Source organism: Dysidea avara, chromosome 1, assembly GCF_963678975.1.
Source record: "Dysidea avara chromosome 1, odDysAvar1.4, whole genome shotgun sequence".
In the NCBI taxonomy this organism is placed as follows: Eukaryota; Metazoa; Porifera; class Demospongiae; order Dictyoceratida; family Dysideidae; genus Dysidea; species Dysidea avara.
Genome location: NC_089272.1, coordinates 47,740,408 through 47,761,468, shown reverse-complemented (window position 1 = coordinate 47,761,468; position 21,061 = coordinate 47,740,408). Strand labels below are relative to the sequence as shown.

The window sequence follows — 21,061 nt, the reverse complement described above, 5'->3', positions numbered from 1 at the left end:
AAACATTAAAGTAAAGCAGTCTTTATAAAGAGGTGGTCTTTGTTAGAAGGTGGTCTTCATAAAGAGGTGACTACCAATTTAAATTACCAAAGTACCGTTCCATTGCACCATTCCATTCCACTGAATCCAGACGCCCAGTTTCCACTGGGTCTGGGATTCTTTCTGCATTCTTCACATGTTTCTGACTGCCCGTATTCACAGGCTCACAGGTCCTTAGTGGGATAGCAATCAGCAGAGTAACATAGTTTGATAACTCAGCATTGTTTATTTCAGTCGTTTCTTTGTTCATTCACAATTAATTGTAAAGCATTAGAAAATAAATTAAATAAACAGCCCCTGTCTTTCGTAAACCTATAAACAAGCCTTGTTAACCAATACTACATACATGCATACATACAATAAGAAATACACATACACTGAATATATACAATCTGATGATAAAGTTATGATATTGCAGTGTTACATAAAGATCATGATTTCCAGTGTTTTATATAATACATTATGTTATGATGAGTTGCCTGTGAAGAGAGAGAAGATGACATAGTGAACTAGGACACAATATTAGGCATGTAAAAATTCTAAAGTACTAATTGTAACATACTACAATAGGTGCCTCAATGCAGCTGTCAACATGCACACAATAAACACGTAAACACTTCTTATACACGGCAACAAAATTGTACTGGTTGGACATTGTATGATCATTTTCAAACAGTACAGTACTGAGTAACTGCTACTGGAGTACCCATTTCTCCTCCTATTAGGACTGGGTTTGAAACATTTTATCCCCTGGCAAAAAATCTGGTTGCGGCAATTGATTTTCGATGCATATGATATTTTTATAATGTTCTTTTGGTTGTTGGTGCCATTCATTTAGGGGAACCTTACTAAACAGTACTACCACACTGTTTGATGGTGTACGGATTTGATTTTTCCCTAAAACATTTGTTTCCCTTGTAATACACACATGCCTGTTTCACTGATCACCTTTATGAGGCTAGAGGATAGACAACGTATCGTACACCCACCAATTTAAATAACAGTTTAAAGTCAATGTTTAGCATGTACTCTTTGGGGTTTGAAAGTTTGTACCCATTCATCTTTCCTTTCCTTTTGTCTTCAAACATGTTGGTTGTTTTCTCGTGCAAGGAAACTATAACATGGTGTTATGGTAACTATAACATGGTGTTATGGTAACTACACCTTAATCTATTGTGTAGCTAAACAGGGAGGTTGAGATACTCTAATATAGCAGTCACAACCACACATAATATGATGGTAGCTATTACAGCACAATTAGGTATATGGGAAAATCCCTACTTTGGTATTGAACTTGCATCATTCATATATCTTGTTTCACTACTTTTATTGCTGGAACCTCATTTTTTAATTGTACTAATCAAAGGAAGGGAACGTTTAAAAATACACACAACCCACACAACATTAACATATCTTAAACAACACAAATAAATTATTACCTTGTACTATTGTACAACGGAATATTGAGCTTTGTGATCTGCTGATAAATGTATTGGTCCATCATTAATGTGGTCTACATTGGTATATTGTGTCCCCGACTACAATAACAACATGACATATTAATATGATACTCAGTGGAATTGTACTGTACTACTACTACACAGGACCATTTTATTGGTGAGGATCAATAATGATGCATTTATGCAAATTGAACCATATGTATATGAATAGCCTACTGTCATGCAACTTTTACATAGAGTTCTCACTCCTTGCAGTTGTGCACTTGTAACATGGCCATTATTAAGCCAACTGTCCTAGTTATTGTAAAGTGTCCTGATTTTGCAGGTCAGTCTACGTAATATACTATTGTTCTACTTTCAGACCTAAACTACATGTAAATGTGTGATATCCTCAGTGAGTAACTATATATGGGTTCCATTGTTACAAATAGACACACACTCTATACTCACATCTGAAGGAGTAGCATCTGAAGGAGTAACTTCAGTATACTGTACTTTGTCCTGTGGGGGCCTCTTTGTAGGGTATGGCCCAATGTCTGCTAGATCTGTGTAATTGTCTACCTTGCCTTCAGCCTGTAGAGAAAAGAGACTCAGTAAATTAAGAGGTGATGTCACTGCTACAACTGTATCTGTACGCATGTGTGTAACTTGTAATCTGTGGGTGAACAATTTCTTCTTGTCTGTATGCATGTGTTAAAGCCACCTGGTTCAACCTCACAATAGCTATTGTGTATCTTCCCCTCTTCATCTATGCAGCATTATAAAATTACTGCTCCTGATCAATCTTGGAAATCTATTTTGTGCCCTCTGAATAAAAATTACTGGAGTATTATTAAAGAATGTGTACTGCAATAAATCACTTAGTGATGCTATTACAACTTAATCGTTCACTACCTAGTTGACATGGTAATGAACTAACTTGTTTATAGTAACCAGATACCATTACTAGTGTGACACACTGTAGTGTGTGACACATGTGAGTGACACATGTGTGTATCACATGTGTGCATATATAGTAATAGTTGTATAGTGTATGTATGCATTACACCACAAGTACAGGCACTTATGCTAATGCAAAACAAAGCCTTTTGCTGGTGTACACAAAGTCATACCTGTCCAGAACATTAGGCCACCTTTACACTACTCGGGTACTATGTCTCAGTGGTGGAGGTATCATCAGCCAAAGTTTTACCCGAACCATATCCATTATGTAAGAGATGGAGAGTTGGCATTTACTTAGTTAACAAAACAGTTGGGTAGACTACTATAATTTCTTACTCAAGGAAACAAAAGCAACTTGGCATCACCTAGCATCAAACCTGGAACCTTGTGCTTACCACTTGGGGTTGTGCTGCCTCATGTGCACACACACTCGCATGCACACACACACACACACACACACACACACACACACACACACACACACACACACACACACACACACAGAGTACAGTACAGTACAGTACAGTACATACAGCACACACACACACACACTAACCTTAGTAGGTTTATGTACAGTGGAATACTCTGTTAGCTGCTGAACTCTTATTGTCTGTGAAACACAATAAACCATTAAACAATCAGAAACCTGATACTAAAGCATACGCAGTTGGCTTCAATTGCTTCATTTTAACTTTTAAGGATTAAACACATAACTTAGTATAATAATGTGTAACATGGAAACCTCCTGGATAGTGGATTTATAATACAGATTGCAGTATATGTAGCAAACTGTATGAATGGTATGTAGTATCACTACACCATGTGTGTTCCCTATCTACTGCTATGTACATTATCATATTTTACATACCAACAATACAATATAATGACCATTCAAAATTAATGCTAAAATGTTTCAACTGTCTACCAAAATATCCTGATTATTGAAGTGTCCAGGTCAGAATACATGCTAAGGGATACTTTGGGACCATTAGCTAAGTATACTTTAGCATGTATAATGTTATAAAGCAATGAGAGGTAGCCATATTTGTAAGTATGTGCTCTGTTATATCCCTCACCCCTGAAATCTAATAAAGACATTTACAAAATGTCCACAATAAAATGGCTCCACTCTACACAACTACAGGTCCTACTCAAAAATGTACTTTAGGGTATAATGCTAGGGAGGACATGCATTCAGTGACATTTCCTTGCTGCATACACACATGAATTGAATTACTTGTAGAACATGGAGAGCACACAGAGGACAGACATAGGTACAGTATGTACGTACTTTTTTAGACTTATTTACTTGACTATACATTGGCATTCCTTCAACTGTGTTATTTGTATCAGTATCTTCTTCCTGTGATGGGAACATCAATGAGATCGCCAATATTGTATGTATGTACACTATATCAATTTATCACAGTGTATATCACTTAGCCAACACTCAGTACAGACAGGGCTGATGAAAGATACAAGAAGTTCACTGAAACAAGCGATATCTAATCAGGGTTATCATTCACCATTTTTAGACAAAAATTGTTAGCAACGAAACAACAGCACTGTAACTGTTAAATTAGAGTAGATTTATGATTGCTTGACTGTTTCTAGTAGAGTATAGTTACGGTCACTGCCATACTGTCTGTCCAGCCATACAATATAACACACTCCAAACTGGTATCAATTACCTGTGTTATCACACTGTATTGTGATGGTACTGATGTTGCTGGTACTAGACCATTCTAGAGTAAGAGGAACATGCTCACATACATTTATAAAAACACATGCACTCACTACACACACCGGATACGGTATACATGTAATTTTCAATGGGATTGGAAGTGGAGATTCTCGAACAAACATATCCATGTCTCACAATACATCGTAACTAAGTGGTGCCATTTTACAATGAAAGCAGTCTTCTCAGATAGCTTGCTAAAGAGAGCTGTTCATAACAACCACATTTCAGGTGACACATGCATTGATACATGCTCCATTGAAATATTGTAGCTAGCTTGTCCACATAATATTATGATAATTCATTTACCCATGGCTTTTACTGGGTCGCCTTCTAAATACATTGTACATAATATACAAAGAGTGCACATAAATCATGATCAGCATGGAGCAGACTCCATAATTGAGGTACACACAGAGTTCCACAGAAATTGTGCTGATTTCAAGGTAGGAAATATAGGAGAGAGGAAGCATCTACAGAATGGGTAGGTAAAGTTGTGGAAATAATCCTATGTTGAAGGATTGAGAATGGTTGAAACAATTATTATTGCTGTATGATGCTAAGAAATTTTCTAATGATAATTGACTCTGACTGTTCTATCAGATGATTCTCATGTCCAGTCACTTGTATGACATTTCTGTACTATTTCCCGATACGACATAACAGATGTGAAACACTATCCATGTCTTGAGCGCACTGTCTGTTTCATCCCCTCTGTAGTATAAAAATATGTGCATCATTCATCTCCTAGGTGTTGTCATGTACGCAACGTATAACAAAGGCACTGGAATCCCCTAGCCTGGTAGTACCTGTGGTGACCACTATTAGAGTTTTTAATAGGGCTGGGATGAATATTGAAATTTACCTTCAATATTTGCTAATAAAATGTTCGAACATTCGAAGCTTCGGTGTTAGTTGTCAAGTTGTAGGTTTTCTTGTATTTATGCACAACCTTCTTAGGTTTTATCTTTCTAAACCTATTTAATAGGTTTGTAAGCATTTGGAAAGTGCAAAGCAGCATTACTGAATAACGCGATCGATCAGTTGCAAATGGGCGTGTCTGCTATACTGCAATCATGCACAGGTAAACACCGAGAAATGCACTTTCCATGCATTATCTATCACTTTATAAGGTGTTTTAAGGCTGCAACTATGGTAGCAAGTTGAACTGCGATGGTTTAAAAGTGGACGTGGCACACGAAGATTGATTGCTAAGAGACGAACATTGATCACGCAAGAGGAATAAGCAGCTACAATAAAGATAACGACGTTTATTTGTAATTCTTTCGTAGACTATGTGTGCATTATGAAGCTTCGAAGGGTACTTTTATAATTTGAAGTTTACTTAACCTTCAAAACCACAAAGCATTCGAAGCTTCGTCCCATCCCTAGTTTTTAAACAGTCCAAAAAGTGGTCCAGTTGCAGCTTAACAGAATTACATTGGAAAAAAAATCGCTTTCATGCACACACATACACACAACATACACATGCACGCACGCACGCACACACACACAACACTACACACATATGCATGCAAACACACACAGTAACTGTACAAGACTGACAAAAGCATACAAATTAATTCCTGCAGATTTAACACTCCCACTATAAAATGTACAAGGACACCTTTGATGACAGGAAACTTATCCATACATCAGTGCACATGCACAACCAGACCCTTGTAACCAGGACATCTCTCAAATAGGATATTACAACATGGCCTCAAACATTTATAGTATTCTCTAGTTGGTCCCTTTCTTTTGTACTGAGTGACAATGCGTTTATACTTGTAAACTATACCTTTTTGGGAGCTGGCTCAATTTCACTGTATAATGCCACTGGTTGAGGAGAATTCTTAGTTGGGTTTCCCTCCTAAATCAATGGAATAGACCAATAAACACTACAATGATTTTGCTACTGAGAACAGTAGGCTATAGGACACTACACACACACACACAAAACATAGTGCCAGATGTTGTTAAGCACAAAGATTCTATCTCGGTCTGTTTAATATGTTCTAGAGCTGAAATGAATGTACACATACGCCTTTCTTTTAGAAGTGTTACCGAAGCTTCATAGCTTTGTTACTAATGTAGTGTCAATAATAATTGATGGTTATCAGGGGAAATGTAGTACAGACTCCTATAGCTCCAGCACAAAGATTGTTTAAACTATAACTATACCAAAAGATACATAAATGGCAGCTTCCATAAGGAATGACAATACTTGTACAACTAGTTTAACTTGTTAGTATTCATGGTAACAAAGCTCTGGTGGGGTAAAGCAGCATCAGAATGTAGTGAAACTGAATGAAGTTTCAAGCTATATTACTTCATGTTTGAATAGAACAATGATCTTGTGACATCACATTTTATTAAGCCACTTCTTGCAAACACTTAGTCTAGCTATCACTAAATTATGATTTGAGCCATTCTGCACATACATACATCCTGTAGAATGGTACACACACCACATTTACAAAAAAAAAAATTACATACACGGGTAAATGCAATGGCTGCTCAGTTAGTTCTAGTAATAGCATGGGTAGCAGTGAAATTTGGGATAAATATCACGAGTGTTGTATTGGAAATTTACCATTTCCAATACAACAAGAGTGGTATTTATCCCAAATTTCACTGCTACCCATGCTATTCCCAATTAATACCATACTCGCTGCATATGCGCATGCTGTGCATTAGCGTTGCTATGTACGCAATTTGTCACTACGTAGGTACTAAACACACGTTGACACTAATTGGCGCTACATTGTTAACATAAATTCTAGCCAATGAAATTGCAATTACAACTTTTTCACTGCTGTCAGTGGAATAGGGATAAATTTCACTGCTACTATTGAGACGTTTGTACGGGCAGTGAAACAAGTATGGTATTAGAGTATTTATTATTAAAAATAGTAAAAATGTTAAACATTTTGTTCTTGGTGAAGAGAATTTTAACATTAAAAAAACCTGGATATCAATCCATTGAGATGAGTTTAAATGTGCATGGTCGTACACTGAAGGAAATGTGAAATATGGATAAGTTTGTTTGTGTCATGTTGTATGAAATCTTTTCTTTGCTGAGTAATGGTAATACAGTGATCAGAAATGTATTTGCTTGTTCATGGCAAACACAAAGGTGCAAATCTCAACTCTGTATATAATTGTATTCATAAGTTATTATTATTTATCAAGTGCTTATTTCTGCTGTACAAATTGATCTTTCTGTTATTACTAATCTGTGTAACTCCAATAGTTTGCTCTACCATACATTATCCACTTAATACTCCTACAATGCTTACACAACAGCTACTACACACACACATCACTTACTGATCCTACTACACTGTATTCTGATGTGATACCATTCTGTGCAGGAAAGAATTAGAGTATGTGTGTAAGTAAACACCAACTGGTATATTACTATTTGAGAAATTAAACATATTATTTAGTAAGAGGAAATTACAGCCACATATACCCAGTACTTGCCATACTGTGCTCTATACTGTCCAGTGTGGTTGCCTACCACACAAGTTGGTCAGTGACCACGGTGCACAGTGTTGTCCTGCTGTGCTCGTACATGCGGATTGGTTGAGTGTGATCAGGTTGTGCCGGCTTGCCATCTGGACCTTGGATTGGGCTGGTTACCCACTGAATTTAAGCATATACAAGTACCAGCATACAATGTGCAGTGGGAAGTAAAACTAACAGCTTACTATGTCCGAGATTTATAGGAGGTTAAAAATCAGAATTAAATTTTAAGAGGGACCATTTGTAGTAAAGTGTGTATTATCATGATTCCATTCCTTATGATATACCCTACACTACTTACATTATGTTTGACTTGTTTCTGTGGTGCTACTTATTATTATTATCATTTTACCAAAAAGGAAGGCATACACAATAACCAGCTTCTGGTTGCTATGGAGACAAACAGCAACACATGTAGCAATTTCAAAAACATTGGGAAAACTATCTTATAAAGAAATGTATATCAAGACACACATATCAATGGTGCCATTTGCATACATATTCCCTTGAAATTAGAACATCCCTCTAACAAAAAAGTGACCCAACCTGTCCAAGAGGGTATTACTGTACTCATACTCACTGTATTTTCCTTCTTGTAGTTCATCACAAATGCATCAGTGCTATTGGGGGAGTCAGGACTATCTCCACTTGAGTTAGAATTACCAGTGCTACAGTATAATAAACACACTGTAAATGTATTGTATTACAGTAGACCCTCATTTATCCAAAATTCGAAATGACTGTTCTATTAGAGTATTTTGAGTACTAGTGTATGTTCCATTAGGGTAGCTATGTATATCAATGTATGGGCTTCAGTTATCCTGGACATGAGATACATTGGGGTTCAGATAATTGAGAGTCCACTGTACTCTTATGTAGTTTTGGTATAAACACAGTCAAACCTGTCCTAGTGGCCACCTGTTATAGGGATTAGGCAAACTTGAAATTCCCTAAGTAAAGAATGTACATGCTAAAGTAGCCACCAGCCTGTTAAAGCCAAAGGTGACTAGTTCCACTGTATCTCTGTGCTACATTCATGCATGAATTTTACATTTAAATGCAGTACATACACACAGTGTATCAACACAAAATTGCAACATAGCCACATGAACACTTAAAACACAAATCAACTCACTCAGTCTTATCATTGCCAGTTGTCATGGGCTTCATAGAACCACCTGAGTAGAGAAGGCATGTATGTACTACAGTGACCTTTTAATGAAGAGTATCACATTACTGCTCACATATATACAGTAGAAGCTTGGTTTAGTTTAAGACTTGTTTATATATTGATAGCTCATTACCTCTAATACAACACACACCATAGTGGGAAATTTTGGAGAAATGAAACTTTCACAAAACTGTGTAAAATACGATTTTGCATTTTTTTAAAAATCCATGAAAGTCTGGTTTTGATAAGGTGATAGCTATGTGTATAAACCTGAAAAATTTCACAATTATATTTTCATGAAGCTATCATTGGTCATGAAATTCATAAAAATTCGTCCCTCGAAAACTTCTAGTTATACGGTATCAAAGTTAATCCCAACATTAAATAAACAAACAAGTGGGGCTGGATAATCAATAGAGACATGCATGGCAACATTACGCATTACGTGGGGTAACTTTTAACTCCATTACCTAAAGCTACACATTGATCAAAAGTCTGCTCTCTGGGCTACTGGCTACTTGGAGAAGTCTAAATGAATATTGCATATACAGTGGCTTACTTGCTACAAAACAATGAAGAAAAGTAACTGGTGTTTCCGTGTTTCAAAATTCTTGCAATGTGTTTAATTTCTGTTATGATTTCATCACGTAAGTCATATACGACTTGCTAGAAATTTAATGATGAAGTTAACAGAATTTGTTGCAAGTTGATAGGAGCAACCACCATTGAAGGTATGTTTGTGTGCTCCCTTACCAAAAAAAGTTATTTGCACAGCTCAGTTTGGCCTTGCAGTTTGACATTCAGGGTAAAACCCTAGGTATCATTTTAATCCTTGTTACAAGTAGAATGACGTAAATTATTTTATTATTATTTTTATTAAGGCTTTACAGCACAAGTACTGAAGGTCTATAGGACACCTGGTCCTACAGCCTGTTGAAAGTTGTTACAGAAAGTGTGTTTGAAAAGGTGGAGAAAGGAGAAAAAATCCATGACTGGACCTAAGCAGCCTCAAACCTGCAGCCATCTGATTAACGCTTGAATGCTTACAGGAGTCTGCCAGGTGATCAGGATGTTTTTCCTTGTCAATTTCATGTATATGTATCCAAGGAATTCTAGAGAGTGACTTATTATCTCAAAGTACCCCATGTGGAACCAAATGGATATTAGTTTATTTATTAAGGCTTTACAGCACAAGTGCTGAAGGTCTGTAGGACACCTGGTCCTACAGAAAATTACATAGCCAAGGGACGTGCGCTTAAAAGTCACAGTACTTTGTGTATGGCACAAATATTTACTAAGTGTAAATTAGTGCTATGAAACCTTACTGGATAAACGTCAGTCATTCCAGTTATCAGTTATATACCGAATAACAATCTTTAAGATATTCACTCAAAAATATATGTTATGGGTAGTTTTCTTGAGTTACAACATTGATATCACACTTGTAGTAGGATTCTGATATAGGTATGATCACTTGCTGGCTTTTAGTTTGGCCACTGTAATGACAATCTGACATACTGTACTATAAATTTTAATGGTAGGTCTGTAGCTTACATGCTAGGAGCAGCATAAAATTTATAGGAAATGTCATCCAATTCAGTTTACTGGATAATTGATAGTTATAATCTCCTCAGTAACTGACTAGGATATTCTGTTCAGTTTCACAGCACTAGTTTAAAGCCAGTTTTCTGGACTTGTGGGGTTTAAGGGCTAAGCATATCAATAGCTATGCTTTGTTCAATTACTCTAATACAACATACACCATTATCAAGGTTAAAAATAATTATTTTCCAACATCAGATAAACAAGCAAACAAGCAGAGTTGGATAACCAAGGGGTCTACTCTAAACACAACAGATGTCTTATACATTCATATACACACAATTATTACTCACGTCTCTTCTTGGCACAGTAAGCACACAGGAGACAAGTACAACAAGTACACTTAATGGCACAAGGGATCAGTGCTAGTTTTCTCCTCCTCCTGTATCTACACCAGCACATACACAATATGATGAATACTATCAGTCCCACACAGGCAAGTACTCCAATGACAGCACCGACAATAGATCCTGTATCATCATCACTACTTGACCTGCTGGGCTCTGTAGAAGTGAGGACAAATACCATGTGTGTAGCTGTAGTGAATTACAACCAACAATTTACATCACACGTACTGCCATGATATATCAATAATATTGATATAACAAGGTGGTGATATAGCCAATCAGTTACATCAACATTTTCATGATAGCAGTGCTACTTATTACACAAGTACACAAAACAATATTGAGAATTTTCAACTAGAGTAGGGCGACGTCGAACAGTGAAAAAATCAAGCCCATAGCCTTAGCCGTTATTGAGTTACACTTGTCTGAAGGCATCAGTCATGATCAGTCAGTTACTCAGTCAGTCAGTCAGTCAGTAGAAAATTCTGTTTAATAATTTGTTTTTTAAATTCCGTAGAAACTTGTTGAAAGTGTTTCAGGTCAATCTGAAGACTTGTTTAGGGTTTTACCTAACCAATACTGTTTCATCGTCGTCAGGGAAAAGTGAGGCTGGTTTTTGGGTGATGTTTTTCATGGGCCATGCCCACACCTTTGTGGTCCCTACTATACAGTACTATTGTACTGTATGATAATGATGCAGGGGATACTGGTATTTGGCTAAGTTATGTGTCGATGGTTTAGTGGTGGACACATGCCAACCCCAAAGTAAACTGTGAGGTTTTAAGGTTTGTATGTAGTGCTAGCCACTCGTAGTAGTAGTATAAAACCTGGTAAACATAATTAGCTTTTACTTGTGGTATACATCCACCTTAAATTTTACTTACAATGACGATTACGTATGTATATGTTGTCTTGCAAATATTACAGTTAGTTCTATATTATAGTTAAAGCACCACCGTGCGTGTGTATGGAAAATACAGCACGAGGGGACGTGTCGACAGGCTAATACAGCACTAGACAAAGCTGAGTGCTGCATTTGCCTCAAGACACCCCCGAGTGCTGTATTTTTCATACACATAAGCATAGGTGGTGATTTAACTGTTATATTGTACTTCCTGGTCGTCTGGCTTGGAGCGTTTTTCTCTAATACTCAAACCGCTGCAACTTTCAGTGATCAGAATATCAGTAAGTGTTTAACTAATCTATTTCTAGTTGTAGAACAAACTAATAGGATTAGTTTGGCTAGTTTAACGATTTACAATGTCATGCATGTGATCAATCATGCTGTCTTAGTGGAGTTGCATTTAAAAAGCTTCATAATCAGATGATCAGTAAGTCTTTATACAATCTATTCCTAGCTGTAGAATGAACTCGTAGGATTAGTTTGGCTGGTTTTAGCGATTTACAGTGTGTTGTTTACATAACATTCCTTAAATAAATTCTCCGCAGAACTGTGCTGTATTTGCTCAAGTAAGCGCATAACTGTACTGTATGACTCATACAGTACAGTTATGCAGTTGATTAGTACTGTATGGACAATACAATATGCGGCATCACTTTGATCCTCCCGCGCAAAATACAATATATCGTGATATATGTTCATATTGATATATGATAATAGAGTTTTTCTACATGTATATCGTGACAGCACTAAAAAGTAATATTACTAGAAAAATACGTCCAGTATTTGTAACAGCTTAAAAATTACTACTGACAATAATAACTAAAAACATTTTAATCCATCACAACAGTCAATGACAATAACAACAATTTACAAACTTTTTTTAGATACAAATGCAATTTATTCACAGCAAAATTCCACTTCTTAAAGAAAGGTCAGCTACCTCAACACAAGTCTACACATACATATAAGTCTTTAAAGTCTGCAGGAGACCTATAATACTTAATCCAAATACTAGACGTGATCATTGTGAAAAATGTACTCACAACTTACAAACTCAATCATTCACAACGTCGCCAGCCCAGTTCACAACTTGCCTGGACTACATCTGAATGTAGCCAGGGCTACAACTGGGCAGTGATCATTTAGACATAAAGGCCAAACTCAATTGTGGGATTAATACTCATGTGATTAATATGCATGACTTGGATTTGTCCATGAAAATCGATCACTCAGATGGAAAGCGTTTTGCTATCCTCGCTATCCTACAGTTAGAAAAATGTTGGGCTAAGACTAGTGTTATAGCAAGCATTTCCACACATTTTCGAATACGGACCACACCCACATTACTGATAACATGAAACTACCACTCTACAAGCAAGCCTTTTACTAATATAGACCCTTGGTAAACTTTGTATTTATGCCATAAACAATTCAACAGCACCAAATTAAAAAAAAAAAATTAAAACTTTGTAGCAACTTCTTGGAAGTGTTTCAGGTCGTACTGAAAGTACTTTAGGGCTTGGTTATACTTACCAAGATACTATAAAGGTGTGGTTTGGGCTGCCAAACAATATCACCCCAAAACTGCCTTTATAACAGTTTGGCAGTATTGGTTAACAGTTTGGCATTATTAGTTAGGCTTTATAACCTAGCCCATATACAGAGTGAGCCTAAACCCTTCCAATACCAATAAAGTTCTGTGAAATTTAAAATTTTCTGTTATAAAATTTTACGACTAACTAACTAATGCCTCCAGCCAAGCATAATTCGACAATGGATAAGGTTATGGGCTTAATTTCTTCACCGTTTGATGTTGCTTCATTCAAAGACATTCCTTTTCACCAACTTCAGTGCATACAATACACGCATCATGGACTTCCCTTTGTCCTCCTTTGTGTTCCAGTTCTTTTGGCTGACAACGCAAGGTGTTCATTTGCAATAACATGATATGGCTTCCCCGTGGCTGTGGACTATCCTTCATTATTATAACACATATTTGCCATAGAGACTGGATTAATTACAGCACAAGGACTGGAACGTCATGCCACGTGGTTCCTCTACTATATTCTTATTAACGCGACCCAAAAATACTACACGTATGCATACTAATAGTACTATTATACAGCTAATCCACAATTCTGTTAATTACTCCTCCCCTTAGCTCTGGTTTCGTAACCAATATCTATAGCCAAGCTGTGAAAAAAGGGTGCGGCCTCCAAAAAAGCCAGGGTGAAAAAAGATGTGAAATCAAAGGTGGTGGCCAAGAAATGGCTGTGATGTCAGCAAGAAATGGCTGTGATGTGCTGTTAAGGGCAAAAATTTTAATAACAACAATTCAGGTGAATTTATGTTGCCTTCTCCTAGGATTTGGCACCAAATTCACCTGAATTGTTGTTATTAAAATTTTTGCCATTAACCTACCATCATTATGAACTCTTGCTACAATCACAGCCATTTCTTGGCCGCCACCTTTGAGATTTCACATCTTTTTTACCCTGGCTTTTTTGGAGGCCGCACCCTTTTTTCACAGCTTGGCTGTTTTTGTATATAGATATCACTTCTTTTTGTATTTGTATACTCCAAAGCCAGCCTGTGGCCAGCTTTGTAGTTCTTTTACCTGTCTTTTTCTGCAGAAAGGAGAGGACATCAAGACTATGGATACTTTTTATGATGCATTTTTTACAAAAATTTATACTGTATGAAAATTATCACATGTCCTCTCTTCTACAGGTAGACAACTTTGTAGCAGAAATCTCCACAAGGTAACTTGTTTGTAGCTGAAGTCTACAGGGTGACTTATTTATTGCTGAACTCTACAGGTTGACTTGTTTGTTGCTGAACTCTCTACAGGGTGATTTGTTTGTAGCTGAACTCTCTACAGGGTGATTTGTTTGTAGCTGAACTCTCTCCAGGGTGACTTATTTGTAACTGAACTCACTACAGGGTGACTTATTCATAGTTTAACTCTCTCTAGGGTGACTTATTTTTAACTGAACTCACTACAGGCTTACTTGTTTGTAGTTGAACAATCTACAGGGTGACTTATTTGTAACTGAACTCTCTACAGGGTGATTTATTGTAGCTGAAGTCTACAGGGTGATATTTTTTTGGAAATGAACTCTCTCCAGGGTGACTTATTTGTAACTGAACTCACTACAGGGTGACTTGATTGTAGTTGAGCTTTCTTTTGGGTAACTTGTTGTTAGCTGAACTATCTACATGGTGACTAGATTGTAGCTGAACGTTCTAATAGAAAGATTTATTATGAAGCTGAATGTTCTATTAGGGTGACCGCACTATTAGAGTATATCTCGATCGCGCACTTGTTACACCTAGTTGACTTTTGTATACTACATACAGTGCATTATGCATATAACCAAGAGTTCATCAAGACATACGATAGTGTGTCGTGCAGCCAAGTACAGCTAGTGCGGGCGCGCGACAGACAAGTGTGTATTTTACAGGAACCAAGAAAATGCCATTTTCACGCATCTGTAGCTCGATAATGGCAGGACAGAAATTAACTATTTTTGCTGTGGAAACTCCCTCGGGATAGGGTACCTCCCATTCCAAATTTGAGGTGAATCCACCCATCCATCACTGAGATATGTGCCTTCAAAGTTTGTCTTATTTTCTTCATATTTTTCTTAATCTTTTTCTTCTTCGTCTCGCACACTTTAGAAAAACTGAGTGTAACTCAGTGGTTTTTTTTATCTGATTCCTTTTAAACCACTGAAAGCTTGTTCTAAAACAATTAATCTACCTCTGTACCTATTTTCAGCTGATTCCATAAACTAGTTTGCCTGGTAGGCATGACAAGTAATACTTTTTTATTAGCAAAACTCGATCATGCACGTTTTACACATGGTTGGTGTTTTTGTTATAATTCCATGATTGTTAATGCGATTTCTTTCAAATCACAAAAGGTTTGCACTATGATAGTTACTCCACATACAGACCAATTTTCAAATAATTCTGTCAAGCGGTTCACCCTGGAGGCGTGACAACAAATCGCCTTTGGATTTTTGAAAAATCGTGCATAACTCCCTTGTTCTTTGTCTGATCTGTACCAAAATTGGACTGTAAATGTACATTGTTACGTTCCTACTGCCCTCCAAAGTTTTAATAAATCAACCTAAGCACGTGCGAGTTATTAGTCAATATGGTTCAGATTGAAACTTTTAGTATCGATTTTTCAAGGATATTAGCTATAACACACATTAAGCATTAAAGCACGCAATGTTTCGTGGAACTTGTAAAACTGTGAAAACAGACATTAGTGAAAATGTTATCCCTATTTACTGCACAGTGTATGTATATCCACACAATAATTATGTAATCCCAAATAATGCTTACCAGTAGGAGGCATGCTTGGAGTTGGTCCTGGAGTTGTAGTGATAGTAGTAGAAGAGGGTTGTACCAGAGGTGTAACATCAGTATATGTTACTTGGTCTACTGTATTCAAATCGTCTCTAAATACCACTTTAATAGTGATGTTACATGGTTGAGTGGTCATGAGGATAAAAGGATTTTCAAGAGTCACATTTTCTCGCGTTCCATTCAGACACATATAAATGAGATCACATCCCACAGGTGGTTCAGACGGTGCAGTAGTACAGGATATAGTGATCATCCCTACACCTGATGTAGGTTCACCTCCTTGTATGTACCTTGTGACTACAAGTGAGCACATAAAATGTATGAACTATTTATAATGGTACAGTGTATAGCAAAAAAAATCCTCATCTTTTTATCCCTACTCCACCAACTTGTCATGAAATTATAATGCTTTTTGCACTTTAGACATCCCAACTCACTTAGTACATCAGATTCCCTGAATTCTCCCATTCCAGCACTGTTAATAGCTGCTACACTGAGTGAATAATTGGTGTATCGTTCTCCAACAACACCAAACACACTGAAGATATCCACCATGGTAGTATCAGCTGAAACAATTTTGGTAGGTTGCAATAATCCATTAACATATAATGTCAAACTGTACTGCTCTATTCTGGTCATGGAAGATTCCAACTCTGGGGCCTGTGGAATCAAACATCAAAACATTAATGCTATGCAGTGGTTGTGTGTATCTATTCCCTCTTACAGCATAACAATAAATGCATAATTCTAAAGAAAGTGTCAATAGGCTTGATACAGAAAATTATAGTCTTGGTAAATATGAAGATGATGACTAGTGAGATTGGAAAAGGCTGTAGTTTAGCCTGTAGCCTTGTGACTGTGGCCAGGCAGGCAGGGTACTTCCAAATCTTTGCAATGACTATGCACAATGCATTCCATGACATGAGATTTTAAATACCCGCAACATGTGATGTGACGTGAATAGCTATGTGTAAGTATAACACTGATACACGAGTAGTTTGATTTGGTTGAGTCATACCAGTTGATCCATTTCACCAGTCATGATGGAAACAGTTGGGAAGTGACGTAGAGGATCATGTTTTATTGCTTTGTGTTTTACAGACATGTTGCAATGATTTGGAAATCCCTAGCATAACAATCGGTTTACTACAGAAAACAGTATGGCAAGCATGCCCAGGCCTTAATGATCTATCATGTAGGATATCTCCACCAGGCTTTCACTTTATCAGAGCAAGATACGTATCCTAATACAACAGCCATACACAATATTCTAATAAAACAGTAATAAGTACACCCTGATAGTACTGTATTTTAGGGATCATGAAGGTTTGGGTTTTTCTGGCCAAAAGTATCACCCAAAAACCAGCTTCACAATACCATCCTGGTGCCTTGGCAGTATTGGTTAGGTATTACCAAGCCCAAAAGTGCCTTCAGTATGACCCTAAATGCTTCCAATAGATTGCTACAATTTTATTTTTAAAAACTTTTATTCAATGGAATTTTCTACTGACTGACTAACTGCCTGCTGCCTGATGCCTTCAGACAAGCGTAACTTGATAACAGCTAAGGCTACAGGCCTGATTTTTTCACTATTTGACATCGCTTTGTCTCAAGATGTGCCTTTTGGCATACCGCAGTTCGTACAATGCATGCATCATGGACTTACATTTGTCCTCCTTTGTGTCCCATTTCTTTTTGCTGACAGCCAAAGGTGTCAATTCACGGTAGCGCAATGGCTTCCCTACAGGAACCATCTGTATTTTCCGTAGTGACTACATTGATTGCAGAGGCGCTTCTCCTATTGTTCTTCATTTGTAGTGCTGTGTAATGGACTGAACATAGCTGAAAGCAAAGCATAATGGCCATTTCACTTTCGAGTCAGTGATTGATGTTTGGGACATGTATTCAGTCAAAAACATTACCTCTGACACCATCCTTTCTTTTGATGTGGTATGCACGGGTTCACCAGTCATACTAATGTTACAAAAAAAAAGTAAATATACAAGTGTAAGGAAAAATTTAGAATTTTAAGTTCGATCAGGGATCATAGGAAAAAAAAGTAGGTAAACAAGGGAGGTTGCCTACACCTGCAGATATACCAGTAGACATTTAATCCCTAATTCAGTCTAGCTACATACCTACCATGAGTCCATGACTGAATTAGGGATTAAACGTCCAGTAGTATATCTGCAGGTGTAGGCAACCTCCCTTGTTTCCCTACTTTTTTGTTTCTATGATCCCTAATCGGACTTAAAATTCCTAATTTTTCCTTGTACTTGTATATATATAGCCACATGTACGTGCTATAACAAAAAGTGTAATGTACATGTATTCAAAAATGCAGTAGGTAAACACCATTAAGGGATATGAATGATGTGGTACTACAAAAACTATATGGGAAAATCCCTACTTGGCACTGAATAAAATATACTAGTGTAGGGATTTTCCCACATAGCTATATACCATCATTCATACTTTTCAGAGGAGGTAGGTCATGCATTATCATTTATCTCATGATCTCAAAGAAATCCTGAACCTTGTATTGAACTACGTAAACCAACATTGACAACTGCTATTCTAAAGGACTGATTGTATATCCATACCAATGTGTCCCAGGGCCCTAACAAGCCTTCTCGGTACAACGTGCTACTTTCCTGGTTGTTACACAAGTTTTAGCACCTCAAACAATGCTTGGTTATAAACCTGTATAATCAAACGTCATAGGGTTATGACATGCGACAAACCTCCTCTACATATCTCTTGTTTCATAACTTTTTACAGCTTTGATTACAAAGTCTGATCTACAACTCACTATCCATGATGCAGTTATATTAGGTGTTCCGTTATTAAACTCCAAGTTCAGTCGAACATCAGTAGGGGGGAATGGTACTGTGACAAACAAATACCAATGAAATGATAAGCACACACAAGCACCAAATGCACACAGCTTATACCGTAGTGAGGCTGCCTATAACCACATGTCCACATCAATAATGATGTAACATACCTGGAATGTTACTCTTGCATATAACGATTCATATCAAAAGCTTTATGCACATTATCAAACATTTAGGTTATACAATATATTACAGATCACTACCACAACCAGAAACAAAATGCAAAACAACACAAGGGCTTTATACCTGTTGGATTGGTCATCACTATTATACTAGCAGGTGTTCCATCTCCAGCATTGTTGTAAGGAGTTACAGTTATAGTGTAATTAGTATTGGGAGTGAGTCCAGTAAAAGTGTACATGTTATCTCTAGTTGTATTAGTTACACTTGGTTCTGATATTGTCACTTTATACATCACTGGTCCACACACATTATTATTCTTATTGTCTGAGATAGTCCACAATATAGTGAAACTTCTAAGCCTAACAACAGAAATTGTGATTGCAGGAGCGGATGGTGTCCCTATGTAGAAAACAAGATATATTTAAATTTTAATACATGCATTTTAAAGTTGATTCATATAGTAAACTGATATGTGCAAATAGAGTACAGTAGTGGTCATGTTGTATTTGCATTTAAAAAACAAACACAAATACTTCGCTCAGAGAACACAAATGCAATGCATCACTAACAAAAAGGAGTTTATGGCGGTGCGAACATGTGTCAAACCACAGCTATACATAATAGTAGCCCTATCTAATGGTAGAAGATTATGATTATTACAAGTACACAAAAATTTCAAATTTTCAACTAGAGTAGGGACCATAGCACATCGATAAAAGTACTGAAACAAGCTGGAGTAGTCCATGATATTAAATCATAGTACAACAATAAGAAGTGTTATATCCCTACCGTGCATTTCCGTTTCGGTACCTTGAGCACAGTATGGACATACTGTAATACTTCTTAAATCCCAGTGCGTGGTAGTATCAAAGCGCCGTGCTGGGTTATAACTACCATACAGCTAGACAGAGCGGCGCTGCTACTGTACGATATATTAGTTGTCACCCAGTGATAACTAACTTATCACCCTGTTGCGGAGCCACTCAGTCTCGTTCGCGACATCATAATAACCGCAAATGGTATTGTTTACCAATGGAACAAAGAGCCAAATAAGGAAATATTGATACAAATCACCAATACGGCACTTAAACCAGCTAAATCTTGCAAGAAAACTATTAATCCTTTACACAGTAATACTACAAGTTACCAATACGATAGGTTAACAAATGTCAAGAACAGTCTGTGACGATTTTCACTCCAGCAATCACTCCCAACGGTCACTATGGTGAAGAACTAACTTCCTCTAGCTTCATCGTTCTATCTCGGACTATGGTAGCCACTTGTTGGTCTTTCTTTCTCTTGCACACCACGCAACACCACCATACCACCTTCTGACGAAGGCTAATCGTACCTGGAACTGCTGCTTTGTAACACCGCCCTTCGCTACAATTTTGTAGGCAGTGTTTGTAGGCAGTATGCAAGGTCTCTCTTGTAGCTACGAAGTAAAATCTCTACACAATTCGGACAAAATCTTGAGCACAGAGAAAGAAACTCAAACCGGAACTTAATTTACTATCTGCAAACTTCTGTGCACTCCCACGCACTAGGATATAAAATAGTTATATCCTGTATACTCGGATGATATCATTGTTATTACACTCATCCTCGGCTCTGCCTCGGACTCGTGTAATAACAATGATATCACCCTCGTAACGGGACATAACTATAACTTATTGTTTTACTGTGATTTAATATCATGGACTACTCCACCTTGTTTCAGTACTTTGTATTGATGTGCTATGGTCCCTACTCTAGTTGAAAAATTTCAACAATTCTTTTGTGTATTTGTTTGCTGACTTTTTTTGTAAATAATTATTATGACTGGTGAACACACGCATACCGCATCTGAAAAGGTACCGGGCGCCCCAGCTATATCAATTATTGTCTGAAAAGTGAAGTATCCATTACGCTTCGTTGTCAGCTA

General features: G+C 37.1%; 1 protein-coding gene across 7 annotated transcripts in view; it reads right to left on the bottom strand.

The window, feature by feature from the left end:
• Positions 1-278: 278 nt before the first annotated feature.
• LOC136266103 (uncharacterized) overlaps positions 279-21,061 on the bottom strand; it is a 42,115-nt gene continuing 21,332 nt past the window's right edge. For 2 of the 7 annotated variants that reach the window (XM_066061067.1, XM_066061073.1), the window contains exons 4-18: positions 19,261-19,536; positions 18,930-19,006; positions 16,555-16,777; positions 16,094-16,414; positions 10,780-10,989; positions 8,849-8,891; positions 8,294-8,381; positions 7,516-7,551; positions 5,984-6,055; positions 4,133-4,186; positions 3,733-3,804; positions 2,998-3,051; positions 1,950-2,072; positions 1,479-1,577; positions 281-518 (exon numbers count right to left, since the gene is read on the bottom strand). In XM_066061067.1, coding sequence (XP_065917139.1) covers positions 1,485-1,577; positions 1,950-2,072; positions 2,998-3,051; positions 3,733-3,804; positions 4,133-4,186; positions 5,984-6,055; positions 7,516-7,551; positions 8,294-8,381; positions 8,849-8,891; positions 10,780-10,989; positions 16,094-16,414; positions 16,555-16,777; positions 18,930-19,006; positions 19,261-19,536 — 1,742 coding nt within the window. In that variant the 3' untranslated portion in view covers positions 281-518; positions 1,479-1,484. Of the gene's footprint in view, positions 519-1,478; positions 1,578-1,949; positions 2,073-2,997; positions 3,052-3,732; positions 3,805-4,132; positions 4,187-5,983; positions 6,056-7,515; positions 7,552-8,293; positions 8,382-8,848; positions 8,892-10,779; positions 10,990-16,093; positions 16,415-16,554; positions 16,778-18,929; positions 19,007-19,260; positions 19,537-19,926; positions 20,668-21,061 lie in introns of those variants that run through there. The other 5 variants (XM_066061104.1, XM_066061113.1, XM_066061082.1 and 2 more) reach the window with 5 other exon arrangements.